The 19,416-nt window shown below is 52.2% G+C and overlaps 2 protein-coding genes across 2 annotated transcripts; one reads left to right on the top strand and one right to left on the bottom strand.

Moving 5' to 3' along the window:
• Positions 1–5,234: 5,234 nt before the first annotated feature.
• Positions 5,235–6,251, top strand: LOC141936009 (olfactory receptor 14A16-like). The gene has a single exon (XM_074852745.1). It carries the CDS (start codon positions 5,298–5,300, stop codon positions 6,249–6,251), a length of 954 nt encoding a protein of 317 aa, XP_074708846.1. The 5' UTR covers positions 5,235–5,297.
• A 7,644-nt stretch (positions 6,252–13,895) lies between these two features.
• LOC141936061 (olfactory receptor 14A16-like) lies at positions 13,896–17,377 on the bottom strand. Its single transcript, XM_074852786.1, has 6 exons — positions 16,414–17,377; positions 16,175–16,275; positions 15,663–15,751; positions 14,928–15,035; positions 14,061–14,123; positions 13,896–13,920 (listed from the first exon to the last, which is right to left on the bottom strand). Exons 1-6 carry the CDS (start codon positions 17,375–17,377, stop codon positions 13,896–13,898), a joined length of 1,350 nt encoding a protein of 449 aa, XP_074708887.1.
• Positions 17,378–19,416: the final 2,039 nt, after the last annotated feature.

The raw sequence follows: 19,416 nt of genomic DNA, 5'->3' as shown, positions 1-19,416 counted from the left end.
AGCATTCCCCCATGTTGGGTCGGGGATTATTTTCCACCTTCCCTTCAACCAAGGCCACCTAGCAGCGGTCCATGGTCTTCAAAGTCCCCACTGGTTGCTAGGGCCTAAATTTGTGTCCGTTCTCCAGCTGTCTAAAGGAGACTTCATCGTCCTGCTGTCCTTCATCAGGAGGTTCATTGATCCTGACCAGAAGATCACTGTGCATTGAGGAGTCAGTGATCCTCATAACAGTAAAGCTGAGTAGACCCAGGCCTGGGCTGTGCTCCATGTACAGCCTGGGCTTCAGGTCCTGTTGGGCTGAGTGTATCCCTTGGTCATAAGTTAAATTTGATTGTAAAAGATAATCAAACCCTCACCCTTCCACTGGTGATCGGGCCATCTGCATGTCCTGACCTTCATACAAAACTGCAGCAACAAATGCCCATGTGGACATCCTCTTTTCGGGGCAGTAGAAGTGATGACTACTAATGTTTTCCTTGTAAGAAAACACTGAAAGAGCTCACAGGAGCAAAATGAAATAACACTTCAACAGGTGGGATCTGCACAGCTTGCTGCACCAGGATCAAAAGCACGGGTGATGGGATCAGAGTGTGGGAACGAGGGCTTTGGAGGGTTAGGTGGTAAAGCCCAGGGTTTTACTGGGGCACACTGGATGCCCTGAGTGTCCTGGCCATGGGAGGGGAGGGTCTGAGGCCAGCAGAAGTCATGGTACCTACCTTCTTAAATACACCCTGTTAGAAAGACCATGAGACCTGACTGGTCTCTGGGATGTCCCCAGTACCAGCAAGGGATGGGAGGATCAAAGTGCCCTCCCCCAGACTGGATGCCCTCCAAGTCCACCCCACTACTTACCACCACGCCATAAGTTCCACTTAATCGAAGAATGACTAGGGAAGAAGAGCAAAGGGGTGGTCTGGACTGGATCTTGGTGGGGATGGGGGTGAGACACAGGTGTCCCCAGTCCCCACAGGCCCATGGCTTCCCCCTGGTCTGAGCAGGAAAATCCCTTCTGCTCTGCCTGGCCCCATTCCTCCAAGTGTCACCTACAATACCTGTCCATGCAAGGACTAGGGGTGGGGATGGAGACAAGGAGAGAGTGAGGAATTCATGTCCTCCAAAGAGGATGGTGTTGAGGTGGGGGGAGACCCAAAGACAGGGCACTGGGGTGAATTAGTGGACACCAGGGTACTGGGCTGGGGGTATTGCAGGGATAGGACTGTGTCGAATGCAAATGAGGATTAAAGGAATTCAAGTGGAAGGGAAACAGCGACTTCAAGCACAGTGGTTGGTGGGGACAGAAGGAAGAGGACCACAGAGGACAAAAACGACAAGATTGGGAGAGTGTTTGGGAGTGGGGGTTCAAGGAAGGGGATCTGGGGACACTACTGCAGTGGACAGGATGAAAAGCAAAAGACTGAGGGGAAAGACAGAAAGAAAGGCATTGGGAGGGATCAAAGGGAGGGGATTTGGGGAGCCTAGATAGGACATGAAAGAGATCCCAGGGATGAGATGTCTGAAGGGACCAAAAGAAGGGGATGGTGTTGAACAAAAGGGATGGACGTGGTGTCATCAGGACAAGAAATCTGTGGGGGCACAGATTTATGAGGAAAAGTGGCTAATCCTACATCATTGGGAGCAGGGGGCGAACAGCCTCGTACATCAGTACAGGCTGGGACCTGACCGGCTGAGCATCAACTCTGAGGAGAAGGGCCTGGACACTACAAGCATGCCCTACGAGCCAGGAGAGGATGAACACAATGAACAAGGGCAGCTGCCTACAGGGCTGCATTCGGAGGAGCGTGGGCCACCCTGACACCCTGAGTTACCATCCCCCTCCACTCAGCACTGGTGTGGCCCCACACACATGGGTGTGTCCCAGGGTGTGGCTCCCCATTCTGGAGAAGTAGGGAGGACCTGGAGAGTGTTGAGTGAAGGTCTGACAAGGTGGGGTTTGGGACCTAGTGCCTATGGACTGTGTGGGGTGGCTGAGGGACCTGGAGATCTTTGGCCCACTGGTGTGGAGGCTCCAGGCACTATAGGAGTAGCCTGAGAGTGACTGAGGGGGGATTTCAGAGATGATGGAGCTTTTCTTTGTAGTGAGATACACCATGAGAAAGAACTAATGCCACAAAGTGCATCTGGGGAGGCCCAGACTGGACACAGAGAAATGTCACTCGAAGGGCAGTGCTGTGGTGTAACAAGTCACCCAGAGGGAGAATGGAGCAGCCCCAGGCTTTGTGTTTCAAGGAGCAGCCAGGGAGGATGGAGAGATCTCAGTAAAGGAAGGGAGATGCTCAGGTGAGAGCAAGGTGAGGTAGCCAGGTGGATGTCTCCAGCCTGCAGAGAAAGAGGTGCAGGTGTGGGACACGGTGGGACAGCCTGTGGTGGAGACGATAGAGGGATGAAGAAAGTCTGAAAATCCCCCAGCAGAGATGAGCTCTTTGTGCCCTTGGCTCTGGCTGTTGTCTCTGCCACTGATGCCGATGAGGAAGCACCTTCCCCTTCCAGCACTGGGTCTCATGGCCTCCCCTTCCCCACCAGAGAGCCTGGGAGGTGTTGGACCATAGTTTTGCCCTTGGCATTGCCCATCCCCACATCACACTGCCACAGGAAGAGCCCTGAGCAATGTGTGAGGGACAGGATCTCCCTTCCCAGGGGGTGCTGGAAAGGCCTTCACCCTTTGTCTTAATGTAGCACATCCAGGTTTACTCAGGATCTGTTCCACCTTTTCATGGCCTTTGTTTCCCTGTCATCTCTGCCTGGACTTTTCTGCTCTAACCAGCCCCTGGGGAGACTTTGTCATGAATGGTCCTCAGTGGGACCAATTAACATTCAAAGAAACTTTGGAATTTGCATCTGATTTTTACTTCTTGACAGGCACCTTTAAATGTCTTATCACCATCTGAGCATCAAGGACTCAGCACCAAACCCACCTGAGGGGTCATTAAAATGCCTTGGGCTGGTCCTCTGCTGCAGAGCTGGGCCGGGCTCCTGGGATGGAGGGAGCTCAGGGCAAGTGGTCAGCACTGCAGAGAGACAGCTCTGCCCAGGAGCAGCTCCTCTGCAAAGCGCAGCAGGGCTGAGGGCACTGCCTGCAGGCAGCGAGGGCAGAGGAGCCGGGCACAGAGAGGGGAAAGGCAGACGGCAGTGGCAGGATGCTGAGAGCTCACTGGAGGAGAAATCTTCGCAGCCCTTGACACAGTAAGTCTGTGGGTGCAGGGCAATGCAGCTGCAGGTGGTGGAGGGATCTGGTGAAGCCAGCACAGCCGCCAGGAATGTTCCTGGTGTCTGGAGGAGGAGGCCGTGCTCCAGAGCAGGGCTTCCCTGCTGCACTGTCAGAGGGACAGGCCATGGCGGCTGCCTTCTCCCGGGGACGGCTGCAGGGGTGTGCAGGCGCGAGTGCAGCCAGGGGTGCCCAGGGCTGTCCTTGAGAGCAGGGTCCCTGCAGCCCAGGGGCTGTGTGCTGGGGCAGGGACTCTGCCAGGCGCCTGCCAGGGTCAGCACTCAGCCTGCCCGGGGAGCTGCCCACGGCGCTGTGGGGAGAGGCTGTGTGGGGAAGGAGAGACCCCGGCAGGGCAGGGTCCTTCTGCTGTGGAGAGGGTGCTGCGTGGGTCAGGGCTGCTCACAGCTCCACATCACACCCAGGACATATAGTGAGAGCCTTTTTGAAGAAGTACATCAAGGCAGCATTTAACTGAAAGGTTAAGAGTCTGTGCTTTGTGTTTTCCCCTGTTCATTGCCTGAGTAGACACAAGGGGACGGGAATTTATTTCTCCATTCTTTAGAAGGCACTGAGTCCCCATTTCTCCTTAGCAGTTGTTTATACTGTTCCTAAGACTGTGCACACACAGAGATGTCCCTGGGCTGGGCCCTGCTGCCAGGAGGGGTCTGCAGGGCAGAGCTGAGCACACAGCGGGTGGGATGGGGGCTGTGAGCACTGACAGGGAGGAGATTTAGGGACAGACAAACAGCTCCCAGGTGTGACAGCTCCAGGCAGCAAAAACATGGCCTTGATTTTGAGGGAGTTGCTACCAGTAATGCTGTGGGAAGATGGTGACTCTTTGCCATCCCCTGCAGTGCAGACACCTTCACTGAGCAACTCCCTGGTCTCCTCTCCCACCCAGCAGAGCCCCCCGCCATTAATGTCACAGGGACATGGTGATGAGTTGCCCTCCCAGCAGCCTGACAACTGAGGAGGAGAAATGCTCGAGTGCCCAGCGTTGTCTCCCTGTCCTGCCTTCCTTGGCATGAGCACTTTGGCGTGTTCCCCTCTTCTCCCTGCTGCCCTTCTTACTGCTGCACTCACTGGTGTGGAGGGGGAGGCCTCAAGCACAGCTCAGACACTGGTGCTGCGGGTTCTCTCATGCCAATGGATCTGAGGAAAAGCATCTCAGTCCCCTGCTTTACTCTGGGGCTCCAGCCACCGCAGTGGGTGGGGTGGGCAATGACCTGATCCCCCTTCACGACATCACAAATTTTGCTTCTTCGACTTCTTCCCTGGGGGGTCCTCCTTGGCTGCAGGCTGCCCTCCAGAAGGGCGCAGCTGCCCCAAGGCATTCTTTCTCTAGCAACCCCCTGGAGAAGACATCTCAGTGCTAAGGACATGGAAATGCTGCTGGGATGCATGCGGGCAGCTGTAAAGACACCTCTGTGTCCCTGGCTGGGAGGGGAGAGCTGAGATCCTCTGCTCTCAGCAGGGTCCAGTTTCTTTTGCAGGGAACACCTGAGGGCGATTGTCCTCCAGCTCAGATAGGTGCAGGCACAAGGCAGCTGTGGATAGGACTGATGGACACAGCGGCTGCCCTCACTCTGCATGAAGAGACAAGCCCTTCTTCTTTAAGGACTCACAAGATTCCACCATGGAGTGCAGCAGAAATGCCAAGGATCTCTGCCTTAAGAACACTCCTCAGGTGGGATGGGGCCACTAGAACAGACTAAACATAAGAAATCCTTACAGCTCTGCTCTGCAGTTGGGTGAATTGGTGGGATAAAGATTAATAAGTCTTTGTTATCAGAAGGGGATTTGATCTGAGATGACCCCATGTTCCTATTTGCCTGCTGTTGTAGCATAGCACTGACTCCTCCAGAGCCCACAGCAGAGACCTCTGCTCCCTTGGGTACCCTCAGCCAGCTGGAACCAGAGCTTATGCAGTGGACCTGCCAAAGGTTTCATAAAAGAGGTGAATCAGCTTGGGAGGGTTCTTCAAGAAGTGGAGTATCTTTTGTTCAGAGAAATCTACCCTAACTTCTCACTGATTTTTCCAACATGTACAGGTCCTGATGTCCAGTAGAAACAAATGTCCAACAGCAGCTCCATCACTGAGTTCCTCCTCCTGGCATTCGCAGACAGACGGGAGCTGCAGCTCTTGCACTTCTGGCTCTTCCTGGGCATCTACCTGGCTGCCCTCCTGGGCAACGGCCTCATCATCACCGCCATCGCCTGTGACCACCACCTGCACACCCCCATGTACTTCTTCCTCCTCAACCTCTCCCTCCTCGACCTGGGCTGCATCTCCACCACTCTCCCCAAAGCCATTGCCAGTTCCCTCTGGGATACCAGAAACATCTCCTATGCAGGATGTTCTGCCCAAATCTTTTCCTTTCTCTTCTTCATTGGAGCAGAGTATTCTCTCCTCACCATCATGTCCTACGACCGCTACGTTGCCATCTGCAAACCCCTGCACTACGGGACCCTCCTGGGCAGCAGAGCTTGTGTCCACATGGCAGCAGCTGCCTGGGGCACTGGGTTCCTCAACTCTCTCCTGCACACGGCCAACACATTTTCACTACCTCTCTGCAAAGGCAATGCTGTGAACCAGTTCTTCTGTGAAATCCCCCAGATCCTCAAGCTCTCCTGCTCACACTCCTACCTCAGGGAAGTTGGGCTTATCATGGTTACTGCCTGTTTAGGTTTTGGATGTTTTGTTTTCATTGTGGTGTCCTATGTGCTGATCTTGAGGGCCGTGCTGAGGATCCCCTCTGAGCGGGGACGGCACAAAGCCTTTTCCATGTGCCTCCCTCACCTGGCCGTGGTCTCCCTGTTTGTCAGCACTGGCATAGTTGCCTACCTGAAGCCCCCCTCCATCTCCTCCCCATCCCTGGACCTGGTGGTGTCATTTCTGTACTCGGTGGTGTCTCCAACTGTGAACCCCCTCATCTACAGCATGAGGAACCAAGACCTCAAAGATGCCCTGAGGAAACTGTTTTCATGGCTGTTCCTCTATAAGCTTCCACTCACTCTCTGCAAATGACTGTCAGGGCATCATATTTCAAGCCTATAGTTGTGTTGTTGCTATTGTTATTATTATTGTATATTCATTCGTATTTTCTTCTCATTGTAATTATCATTATCATCAGTGTCCTTACAATTTTGTTATATGTTTATTTTGTTTCTACCCAAACCTTTAGATTCGACTCACTAGTAGTGAGGAATTTGCCTCCTCAGTCTCACCTGGTGCCTGTATACATGTTCCTCTAACACTGGGCCCAGTCTGACTCTCCCACCCCATCTCTGGAATAATACGGTATCTCCCCAGTGCAGTGCCCCAGAACTGGGGTCCTTTCCCAAGCTGATGCTGAGAACCGCATGAGCAACTGCTCCCCACAAGCTCCTTTTCCTCATGGATCCAGGAGAAAAGAAGTCAGTGATGCCACACTGTGACCTATTTGGCACCAAGGGTTGGATTTAAGACTAACTCAGTTTCTAATGAGTGTAGGTTGTGAATGGACCATTCACCACGGGGTGACTCTACTTCAGGTGAATACCTGAGGTCCATATCCAGAGCCGTCCCACACGTGACATGTATTTGATGTCTTTAAGGAGGGGAGTCTGGAGCTGCCTGGAGATCCCAGGGGATCTGCAGGGACCGTGTGTCCCTGGGGTGGGCAGTGACTGGAGACCCACAAAATGAGAAAACTGGAATAGTCTCTGGACACACCTTTGTCTGGACACAAACAGCATTTTGTCTGGGAAGCTGTCCTAAGGAACAGCCTCATCCCAGCTTCATTCCATGGTCCGTAAACTGAGTGGGAACTGACACGACCCGCAGTGCATCTTTTGGTCTGGCTATTGCGATGCTCAGAACCAACTCACTCTGCAGGAAAGTAAATCTGGACTTGGTGCTCACAGAAAACACATTTAAAAATCTTTCTTGCTTAGCTGGTTGGAGCAACAAAATTCTTGTTAGTTTTTCCTTCTGTAAAGACAGTATGGGAAATACATGGAATCAAACAGACCATGCAGCTTGAGATAACAAATACGTTCAGGAGGAAAAGGGTGTTATAAAGCTCCACAAGTGAGTGATTAAACAAGGAAAATGCCCTCGGAGGTTCCACTGTTTTAAAGCAGCAGATCCCACCTCTCCAGCCTGTAAAGTCTATGTTAGTAATATCAAACTGGAAAACATAAAAGCCAGTAAAAAAGGAAGGTTGTGCCATTGGGACACTGTGGTGTGCCTGATACAGTTCCCAGAATCTCCCAAGAGAAACAGATGGGAAGGGAAAGAAGGACAAAAGGACATCCAGAAATTGAAGGAGAAGGAATTTCCTGAATTATAAGAACCATCTTAATCAAAAGAGGGGAAGATCTTAGGGTCCACAGATATAGATTTGATATCAATTAAATAGATGGAGGTGGACATTGGACAAGTACAAGATTTAGAAAGAGAAATAAAGGCTTTGGAAAATGAGCTCGAAAAATGTGGAACAGAAGCTCAGTGACTGCATGCTGCTCTGCCAGAAAGAAACAAGTGACAATAAATGCAATGCATTCCCTGCAGTATGGGAACTCAAGAGTAAGTCTTGGTCAAGACCCATAGGCTCTACTGGGAAGGCCCAGGTTCCTGTGGGCTGGCACCATGGATCCTGGTACCCTTGCCAGCAGATTCTTGGGGATGACCCACAGCTGAAGAGGCCATTGGGAACCCGAGAATCTTGGCCCTGTTATTAGCAGGCACAGGAGCACCCATGAACACTCTTGGGTCATCTGGGGTAACTCAGGCTGAATAACTGCAGAAAAATTAAAGTCAAGTGGCTGTGACAGAGCCCGTCATCTTGACCCAATTTGGGAAAAGGTCACCTTCCAACCAGGGAAATTCAAGGCAGTCAGGTGAAAAGACCAAGCAGGTCAATCCACACAGTAAGGGAAAGAATATTTGTTATGCTGTAGAGGCAGAAGGCAATAAGCATTGGATTGTGCCTCAGAATATTCAAGGGGAATCTCATCAAGCTCCTCCATGAGCTGAGGCAAACACTCTGAGCAGAGTGAAGGACAGTGAGTGCTGGCCTAACACGAAGAAGGATGTAGATCTCTGGGGTAGGAGCTGTCTGTCTTGTGCCGTGACCAGTGCAGATTACACTGGAGTAAAAGCCCCAGCCCAGCACCAACAGAGTGGAGGCCCACGGCCACAACGGCAGATTGATTTGGTGGGAGCTCTGCCAGTGACAGCTTGAAACACCAAGTGCATCTTGGTAGTAGCAGATCCTTTTAGTGAACGGACAGAAGCCCCCTTGCAAAACCAACATGGTTGCCACCACTGCAGATCTCCTGTTGAACGCTGTTATTTCTTGCTGGGGTCTGCTCCACAGCACTGAGTCTGATCTCAGCACCGACTTTGTGGCAATAATTCTGCATGAGCACTGCAAAGCCTGAACGCGACACGTCCCACCCTGGCTGTGGCAACGTGTGGGGAAGGGGAGAGGGAAAGGCCAGTGAAGGGGCTGGGTTTGGCTGTTGAATGTGGGGTGCAGCAGTGATGAGGGGTCAAGGGATTGGATGGGGAGACACAGGGAAAGACACCACAAATTGTGATGTTGATTGTGAGGCCACTCCTGTTACAGTATCCTGATTGGCCAGCAGATGTCCCCAGTAATTTGGGGACAAGATGTTCATCATAAAATGACTCATCCCAGCTGAGACAGGAGAGGGACAGAGAGGAAGGGGAGAGGAAGGTCAAGGGGAGCTGGCTGGAATGGGGATGATTTTGAGGTCACTTCAACATACTTGGGGATGGGAGGGGGTGAGGCAGGTGGAAGAGGCCCACCTGGGCTCTGATTCTGGGGATACCTCTGTTATTCTGACCTGAACAACCACGAGAGACACAAGGGCCAGCAGGGTTCATGGCCACCATGCTAAGAACTAGCCCTGAGATGGGTGAAAAATCTTTTCTTTATCTCCAGGTTGAACATCCCCTCTTTCACCCAACACTCACCTTCCATCCTCTGAACATGCACCATGGTGCAGAGCCTAGTTCTCTATTCTTTATGGCCTCCTCATAGGTGCTGCCAGGCTGCACTGAGGTGCCCCTCAGCCCTCCCTTCTCCAGGCTGAACAAGCCCAGCTCCCTCAGCCTCTCCTCACAGGAAAAGTGTTCCACGCCCAGCCCATCTCAGGGACCGTTCACCAAACCCCCTCCAGCTTGCCAACATCATTCTTGTCCTGGGGGTCTGAAATGCAGACTCAGTAACCTGGACAATGCCCTCTCTTGATCTCCTGGCCGCACTCCTGGCCATCAAGCCCTGGGGGCAGCTGGCCTCCCTTGCTGCCAGGGCACACGGCTGCCTCCTGCCCAAGCCACCCAGACCTTTCTCATGGGGATTCTTCCAGCCAGGCAGGCCCCAGCCTGTGCCATTGACAGGGTGAAGTTGTCTTAAGGCCTCATCTACTTCCTCTTCATGGTCAGGAGGTCTGGACCAGACATCTGCTCACCACAATTTTACCCATGATTTTCTTTCCTCTCATGTTGACGCCTCAGCTCTCAGCTGAGTCCCAAGACCCCACAGTTTCTCCAGGAGGTGATTTCGACCAACTTACTGCTACAGTAGCTACTTGCAAACCCTCTGGGCTCTCTAGTGTCCAGTCTAGACTTAAGCTATCAAAAATACCAGGCTTCCTGGCCTCTTGTACTCACTGGTTACTCTCGTTTGATGTTCACTACTGGTTACACCCACCGACATACACACCAATGTGACATGCACACACATAACGGTCTTGCCAGTTTCTGCCCCCCACAGAACAGTTGGAAGAGCAACTGATGTCATCTACCTGGACTTGTGTAAAGGATTTGACACTCTCCCACATGAGATCCTTGTCTATAAATTAGAGAGAAATGGATCTGACAGATCAACCACTCGGTGGATAAGGAATTAGCTGGACAGTCTGACTCAAAGATTGAGATCACTGGCTCGATTTTCGAAAGGAAAGTGGTGATGAGTGGCGTTCGTCAGGGGTCAGTATTGGTATCGGCGCTGTTTATGATCTTTGTTGGTGACATGGGCAGTGGGACTGGGTGCAGCTTCAGCAAACTCTCCAGCAACACCAAGCTGTGTGGTGCGGTCTCCATGCTGGAGGGAAGAGATGTGCCATCTAGAGGGACCTGGACAGGCTGGAGAGCTGGGCCTGCGCAAACCTCATGAAGTTCAACATGTCCAAGTGCAAGGTCCTGCTTATAGTTCAGGCCAATCCCAAGCACAAATACAGGCTGGATGATGAGTGGATTGAGAGCAGCCCTGCGGAGAAGGACTTTGAGGGAAAACTGGCTGTGAGTCAGCCATGTGCACTCACAGCTCAGAAAGCCAACTGTATCCTGGGCTGCTTTAAGAGAAGGGTGGCCAGCAGGTCAAGGGAGGGGATTCTTCCCCTCTACTATGTTCTTGTGTGACCCCATCCATAGTACTGTGTCCAGTTCTGGGGGCCCCCAACATCAGAAGGACACAGACCTGCTCAAGCAGGTCCAGAGGAGGCCATGAAGATGATCAGGGTGCTGGAACACATCCCCTGTGACGACAGGCTGAGACAGTTGGGGCTGTTCAGCCTGGAGAAGAGAAGGCTCTGGGGAGGCCTTATAACAGCCTTCCAGTACTTCAAGGGGGCCTACAGGAAAGCTGGGGAGGGACTCTTTATCAGAGAGTGGAGGGATAGGACAAGGGGTAAAGGTTTTCAACTGAAAGAGGGGAGATTAAGATTAGGTATGAGGAAGAAACCTTTTAATTTGTGTGTGGTCAGAAACTGGAACAGGTTGCCTTCTCGCTGGAACGGTTCAAGGCCAGGTTGGATGGGGCCTTTAGCAACCTGGTCTAGGGGAAGGTGTCCCTGACCAATAATCTTTAAGGTTCTTTCTAACCCAAGCCATTCCATGAGTGAAAGATTTTATGATTATTCTCGACTTCCCATCAGCAGACAATGTCCAGCCACCTCCTGGGAGGTAAGAATTCGGTACATGCTTTGGAAGAATAATATCTTAATAATGAAGGTCACGCCCTCCTCTCGGCACTCCTTTCTCTCAGCTGTTATTGCTGAGCATGATGCCATATGCTGTGGAATATGCCTTTGGTCAATTCAGGTCAGCTTCCCATTTATGACCCCTCACAGCCACTTGCCCACCCGGAGGGTACCAGCTTCTGGAGGGGTTTGGAGAGACAGCCTTCCTGCAGTACGAACACTGCTGAGTAACGGCCAAACCACTGGAGTGTGATCAACACCGTTGGAGCCATGAGTACGAAGCAGAGCAGGATAGGGGCTGCTATGGGGGAAGTTCACCCCATCCCAGCCAGAGCCAGTACCGTGGGGTTGAGGGGTGTCTTCCGACCTGTGTTACTCTGTGATTCAATGAATCTTTCCCTTGGAGAGCTCTTTGAAGACAGGATAGACAGAGGAAGAAGAAAAAAGAGAGAAGCAGGAATATAGATATGAAATACACCAGTGTAAATACAGCAGTTCCTCAGAGGAATGTTTCTCTACTCCAAACCTTGGCAGGAAATCCATCAGATAAATCTGATGAAACAAGCTGACTTCCATCTGCTCAGGGACTCAGTGATGTTTGGGTACAGCATCATGTGGTCAGTTGTGTCTCAGAACTCCTAATCCAGCAGGAAGCCAATGGCTGTGAAGGGGGCTGTGAGGTCACTTGTGCCTGTGGAGGTGATAGGCCACAGCAGGACCACGGCTGAGAAAGGGACTGTGAGGTCACAGCTGGTAGGTCAGCCCTGAGTCCTTTTAAGCTCCCCTCTGCCAGCACCTCTGCCAGGCCAGCAGAAGGCACCCAGCTGGCACATGGACTGTGAGATCCCCTCTGCCCAAGGGCCCAGGCTCACTCCAGGAAGGGGGCTTAGATTTGCGTTGTTGTGTCTCTTCTGCCTGTGAACATGACAGGAGAGCAGCAGGCACAGGGCTTGGCTGTGTCTACCCGAGAAGCTGTACAGCCAGCAGCCCTGGGAGATCATGGTGAGGTGACTTCTGTCTGGTTGGGTGAAAGGCCACAAGAAGGTGGAGGGGTTGGGTTCCCTGCTTGAAGGGTTGTTTCCCAGAGGGTTGTAGGAAACAGCAGGAGACAAAAACATTGTCACACAGTGCAGCTTGGAAGGTGAAGACTGGGCATGAGGAGGAAGAAATGTCACTCCAAGGGTTGTGCTGTGGCACAAGAAGTCATCCAGAATGTGGATGAGATCAGTCCATGTCTCTGTGCTTCCAGGATCACAGTGTGAGTGTGGCCAGACGTCAGTGAAGGTGTGGAAATGCCAGGGGGAGACAAGGTGAGGAAGCGAGGTGGGTGTCTACGGCCTGCAGGGAAACAGGAGCAGCTGTGGGACAGCGTAGGACAACCTGTGGTGGAGATGGCAAAGGGCGCTGGCAAGGCGGGGAGTCAGCAAGAGAACCCAAGTCTTTGCCCCCTTGGGTACAGCCATCGTCTCTGCCACCAAGGCCTATGAGGGGACATGTTGTCCAAAGGCTCTCAGGGGGGCTCATTGTCCCCTTGCACACCCCCCATAGGGCTGGGGACTGTCAAACCATTGTCCTTCACTCAGCATCACCCACCCCACATCCCACTGGCCCTCGAAGAGCCCTGAGCAATGCGTGAAGGACACGATCTGCCTTCCCAGGGACTGGGGGTCAGGGCTTGGCCTTTCTGCTTCATCAGACAAACTCCATGTTTTCCTAGCATTAGAGCTGCCTGCACTTACCTTTGCCTACCTGCAATCATGGCCTCCAATTACCTGTCCTAATGAGTCTTTGGGGAGGCTTTGCTGGTCATGGTCCTCAGTGGGACTCACTAATGCTTCAAGGTACTTTGGGTTTTGTTTTTTACATGGAGTCTTTGAGAAGTTTGTGCAATCTCCTCTCAGTACCTGAGGTTCAAATACACCATGGGCTCATTAAAATAAAACAAGTACTAAGGAGCCATGTCTCTTCCTGTACTTTTCTTCAAGTCTTCAAGACTTGTACAGAAAATTGGAGCAGTTTCCTCATGTAGTTATGGATGAGCATTTCAAAGAGTTTCAAATAAAATGAGGTTTTATTTTCAAGGGTGTATTTTGTTACTTTTCAGTGTAGAGAAGAGGTGATGTCAGCATTCTCCAATAGATACTGATGCAGGGTCTCTCCTAAGGACGTCTGGACAGGTGGAAAATCAGTTCCTTGAGGTCTGACACAGAATGAACAACCTTCCCCCTCACCTCCCCAACCCCACCATTTCTCTTATTGGCCTCCTGGGACTTTTCCTTACATCAGACTTCTCCACTACAGGCTGCAGCTGGAGGTTAGAGCCCCTTTGCACCAGCTCCCACCTGCTTTCCTTAGAGAACTGGCTGCACATGGACACAGATTCTTTTTCCTAATTGTGAGCAAAGAAGAGTAAAGCAAGCTAAAGTTTCATGAGGAGTAAACTATTGCTATTGAAAGCCAGGCAAAGTTTTAACTCCCTGGTGTCAAAGATGCAAGTGCATCCGCGAGAGGTATCTGAATGAACAAAGAGTAAGGGGAGGGTAAATGCAGAGAATAATGGAAGGGCCTTTGCCTAGACAGTCTGCATCTGAAAAAGTGACTTTAGAAATTGTCATTGTATCCTGGACAGTTGCAAATACGTGAAAGATCAGAGAAATTAAGTATGTGGTATAACACTCTACTTGGGTGACATTTCTGGGCTCCTAAAAGAGAGGAATGTGTCCAAACGCAGTCAGCATGGACTTCCCAAGGGTAAATCATGCCTCACCTGCCTGATTGCCTTCTTGATGAAGTAACTGCTTCTGTGAATGAGGGAAGAACAGTGGGTGTCATGTATCTTCACCTCTGGAAGACTTTGGACATGGTCTTCCTCAATATTCTTGTACCCAAGTTAGGCCAATCCAGTCTGGATGGGTTGACAAAAAGATGGGTAAAACACCAATTGGATGATGAGGCTGAGAGCGCAGTGAAGAAGGGGTCATACCCTACCTGGAGGCCAATGGGACATATTTGGTCATGGTGGGGCAGCACAGGGGACTCTCCTGGGACCTGGGCAGTTTAGCACTATTAAATGATAGAGATATTCATAGAATCCTAGACTCATAGACCAGCCCAGGTTAGAAGGCACCTCAACAGGTCATCTGGTCCAAATTTTTGTGCAAAAGGGAGCCTGCATGAGATTATCTAGCGCCTTCCGTGATGGGGACTCCATCACGTCCCTTGGGGAGTTTCTTCCAGTGAATGATTGTTCTCACTCCTTTGGACTAGCTCCAGTCTGTCCACGTCTTTCGTTAATTGTGGGGACCAGAACTGGACACAGTACTCCAGGTGGAGCCTGACAAGCGCTGAGCAGAGTGGGATGATCCAGTCCCTGTGTCTGCTAGTGACGCCCTTGAGGATGCAGCCCAGGAGCCTGTTTGCCGTTGTTGCTGCAGCGGTGCACTGCTGGCTCATCTTCAGCTTGCTGTCCCCCAGGAACAGGTCCTTTTCAGCAAGGCTGCTTCCAGCCACGCAGATCAAGGCTTATACTGGTGTCCTTGGTTATTCCCACCCAAGGGCAGGACTTTGCTAAACTTCAGGCTAAACCCCTTTGTTAAACTTCATCTTGTTCTTGCGGGACCATTCTTCCAGCCTGTCCAGGTCTCTCTGTGAGGCGGCTCTGCCTTCTGATGTGTCCACCTCACCACCCTCTGTGCTGTCATCAGCAAACATTGTGAGGGTGATTTCAACCCCGTCCTCCAGAGAATTGAGGAAGATGTTGAACAGGGTGAAATCCAGTATCTTTTCCTGGGCGATGTATCTTTTACAGGCTTCCAGCCTTAGTAAAAATCATTGATCACCACCCTCTGAGTGCAGCCTGTTAGCCAATTTCCTACCCACCTCCAATGTGTATCTTGCCCATTTGTCCAGGAGAAATCTGTAGGAAGCAGCCTTTCTGAAATCCAGGTAAACAACATCCACTGCTCTCCTCATGCTGACAGGAGATTTATGTTGTGATCAGGTTAGATTGGCACGATTTGACCTTGGTAAATCTGTGCTGGATTTTCCCAATCAACCCCTCCATTTGATTTGCGATAACTGAAAGGTTCCCTTGTTCAACCCACAGACACCTTTATTGCCCCTTCTCCCCATAGCCATGCTGCTTTGGAAGCTCCCCTGGCATCCAACCCCTGCCCAGACCCAGCTGTGTCCCATGTTGGTCTTTGCAGACAGCCTTGTTCCAGGGTCTGCTGGGGTCTGGGCCAGGAGAGAGGCCGGGCAGGGCTGGAAGTTCCCCCCATCCAGGCACTGAGACCAGCAGGAGGATGGAGATGGTCTCACAGAAAGCCTCACCCATAGCCCTGGGTGAGCAGCCAGTGCTGGAAATGGCTGATGAGAGAGGCTGGGGGGTGATGAAGGTCCTGGGCCACCATCCCGGTCTGTCCATGCCACCAAGGGCACAGACCAGCTTCTTCTCTCCTGCACCTGAGTGTCTTCAATCCCTTCCACAAGCCCTGGCTCTGCACTACAAATGCCCTGGTGAGTGTCCTCACCCTGTGTGGTCACAAAGTGCGAGTTATATGCTGATGGTTTTCTCTCATTGGCACTTTCCAGCCCAGCCCAGCTCCCTCCAAGCCCTCCCACCTCCCTCGCCCTCTCTCTTCCTCTATCCCCAGGAAAGCCCAGTCTGGGCCGGTCCCAAGGCAGTGCCCACTGCAGGGTGCTCTGGGCACTCACCCCGCAGCCTCAGCCCCTCTGAAGGGCACAGCAGCTCCTCGGGGACAGGGAGGAGTCATCCCCAGAGATGGGAGGCACCCATGGCACAAGGAGAAGGAGGTCAGGGGTACCCTGCATGTCCTGCTCTCCTCTCCAGCAGATCCTGAATGGTTTGGTGCTCCTCCGTTCCATCCCCTTTCCCCAGATCAGTGCAAGATCCCTGAGCTGGTGCAACCAGAAAAGTGTTTTCATTCCACATACACTCCTCTTGTGGTAAGGATGGATGTAAGACAAAGAAATCATGGGTTCATTTATTTTGCTTAAATACACAGAGGACCTGTCTTCTCCTTTAGACAATGGCCCTGGGCCATACAAGACAGGTGGATACTGATGTAGGAGGGAAAGAATAATCTAATTTCTTTATAGATCATCATCAGGAATGTATAAAGAAAAATAACCATATAACAAAGGAAAGAAATGTTTAGGTTGTCATAACATACGCTGGGAGCTATTTGCAGAGAAAGTTTGACAGTCTATGGCTGATGACAAACGTCCAATCAGTTTCTTCAGGGCATCCTTGAGTTCCTGGTTCCTCATGCTGTAGATGAGGGGGTTCACTGCTGGAGGCACCACCGAGTACAGAAATGAAACCACTAGGTTCAGAAGTGGGGAGGATATGGAGGGGGGCTTCAGGTGGGCAACCATAACAGTGCTGATGAAGAGGGAGACCACAAACAGGTGTGGGAGGCACGTGGAAAAGGCTTTGTGGCGTCCCTGATTAGAGGGGATCCTCAGCACGGCCTTGAAGATCTGCACATAGGACACCACAATGAAAAAAAAATATCCAAGAAATAAACAGGCACTAACCATGATAAGCTGATCTTCCCTGAGGTAGGAGTGTGAGCAGGAGAGCTTGAGGATCTGGGAGATTTCACAGAAGAACTGGTCCAGAGCATTGCCTTGGCAGAGGGGTAGTGAAAATGTGTTGGCCGTGTGCAGCACAGCATAGAGAAACCCAGTGCCCCAGGCAGCTGCTGCCATGTGGACACAAGCTCTGCTGCCCAGGAGGGTCCCGTAGTGCAGGGGTTTGCAGATGGCAACGTAGCGGTCGTAGGACATGAGAGTGAGAAGGAAATACTCTCCTGAAGCAAAGAAATAGAAGAAAAAGACCTGTGTGGCACATCCATAGTAGGAAATTGCCCTTTTGTCCCAGAGGGAATTGTCCATGGCTTTGGGGAGAGTGGTGGAGATGGAGCCCAGGTCAAGGAGGGAGAGGTTGAGGAGGAAGAAGTACATGGGGGTGTGCAGGTGGTGGTCACAGGCGATGGCGGTGATGATGAGGCCATTGCCCAGGAGGGCAGCCAGGGAGATGCCCAGGAAGAGCCAGAAGTGCAAGAGCTGCAGCTCCCGTGTGTCTGCGAATGCCAGGAGGAGGAACTCAGTGATGGAGCTGCTGTTGGACATTTGTTCTCTCTGGGCATGGGGGACTGTTGAAAGAGGAAGAGACATTGATAATGGAAGGCAGACTTCTCTGAGCCAATCCTATGCTCCAAAAAACTCCACTCAAAATTACTTCTCTTTCTTTTTGGGATCTGCATCCAACGCCCTTTTATGAGCTCAAGCTAATGCTTCTGAGTGAGGGCTGTTTCTTTGAAGGGGCAGAAGACAACATCTCTTGCATTGCTCGCAGCCTGAACACGGGGGAGCCCTGAGGGACAAAAGGCGTCCCTCTGCCCTCTTGCAGAGTCAGGAGAGCTGCAGGTCTGCCCACAAGTGACCAGCTGTTCACCATGCAGGTGCCCTGTGCTTATTACACCTCTCTCCACTGGAGGATGATCTCATTAAAAATGTAGTTGAAGAAAATGGACTTCTGTGAACTTCAGAAGAGTCCAGTTTCAAATTCAGTTTCTCCAAACATCTCCGTATTTCCCTATGCAGAGAGTGATTCAGAGTATCTCTGCTGACTGGAGTTCTGCCTACAAGGAGTTGTTTCCCTCTCTCCAAGACTCGTCCCTGTCAGTGCTCACAGCCCACATCCCACCCGCTGTGTGCCCAGCTTTGCCCTGAAGACTCCTCCTGGCAGCAGGGCCCTGCCCAGGGGCATCTCTGTGTGTGCAGGGTCTAAGAAGCAGTTCAGAAAACTCCTAAGGAGAACTTGGGTCTCACTTCTTTCTCCAGAATAGAGAAATAATTTCCCATCTCCCTCTGTCCACCCAGGAAGTGAACAGGGGAAAACTCAAAGCACAGACTCTTTCCCTTTCAGTTAAATGTTGGCTTGATGTACTTCTTCAAAAAGGCTCTCACTATATGTACCATGCAGCACCCTCTCCACAGCAGAAGGACCCTGCCCTGCCGGGGGTCTCTCCTTCCCCACACAGCTTCTCCCCACAGCGCCGTGGGCAGCTCCCCGGGCAGGCTGAGTGCTGACCCTGGCAGGCGGCAGAGTCCCTGCCCCAGCACACAGCCCCTGGGCTGCAGGGACCCTGCTCTCAAGGACAGCCCTGGGCACCCCTGGCTGCACCCGCAGCTGCACACCCCTGCAGCCGTCCCCGGGAGAAGGCAGCCGCCATGGCCTGTCCCTCTGACAGTGCAGCAGGGAAGCCCTGCTCTGGAGCACGGCCTCCTCCTCCATACACCAGGGACATTCCTGGGGCTGTGCCGGCTTCACCACATCCCTCCACCACCTGCAGCTGCATTGCCCTGCACCCACAGACTTACTGTGTCAAGGGCTGGGAAGATTTCTCCTCCAGTGAGCTCTCAGCATCCTGCCCCTGCCGTCTGCCTTTCCCCTCTCTGTGCCCGGCTCCTCTGCCCTCGGTGCCTGCAGGCAGTGCCCTCAGCCCTGCTGCGCTTTGCAGAGGAGCTGCTCCTGGGCAGAGCTGTCTCTCTGCAGCGCTGACCACTTGCCCTCAGCTCCCTCCATCCCAGGAGCCTGGCCCAGCTCTGTAGCAGAGGACCAGCCCAAGGCATTTTAATGACTCAGGTGGGTTTGGTGCTGAGTCCATGAATCTTAGATAGCGATAGGAAGATGAAGGTTCTTGTCAAGAAGTCCAAGTCAGATGCAAACTCCAAAATTTCTTGGAGTTGTTAATGGGTCCCAGTGAGGACCATTCCTGACAAAGCCTCCCCAGGGCCTGGTTAGAGAAGAAAACCTGAGGCAGAGATGACACGTAAACAATGGCCATGTCAAGGTATAACAGATTTTGAGTAAACCTGGATGTGTTACATTAAGCTAAAGGCCCATGACCTGACCACCAGCCTCTGGGAAAGGAGGGCCTGTCCCTCACACAGTGCTCAGGGCTCTTCCTGGGGCAGCGTGATGTGGGGATGGGCAATGCCAAGTGCAGGACTGTGGTCCAACACCTCCCAGGCTCTTGGGTGGGGAAGGGGAGGCCATGAGACCCAGTGCTGGAAGGGGAAGGTGCTTCCTCATCGGCATCAGTGGCAGAGACAACAGCCAGAGCCAAGGGCACAAAGAGCTCATCTCTGCTGGGGGATTTTCA

This window comes from Strix uralensis, chromosome 31 (assembly GCF_047716275.1).
Source record: "Strix uralensis isolate ZFMK-TIS-50842 chromosome 31, bStrUra1, whole genome shotgun sequence".
Classification (NCBI taxonomy): Eukaryota; Metazoa; Chordata; class Aves; order Strigiformes; family Strigidae; genus Strix; species Strix uralensis.
Note: the sequence above shows the minus strand (reverse complement) of the source record. Positions and strands in the feature narration are given on the sequence as shown.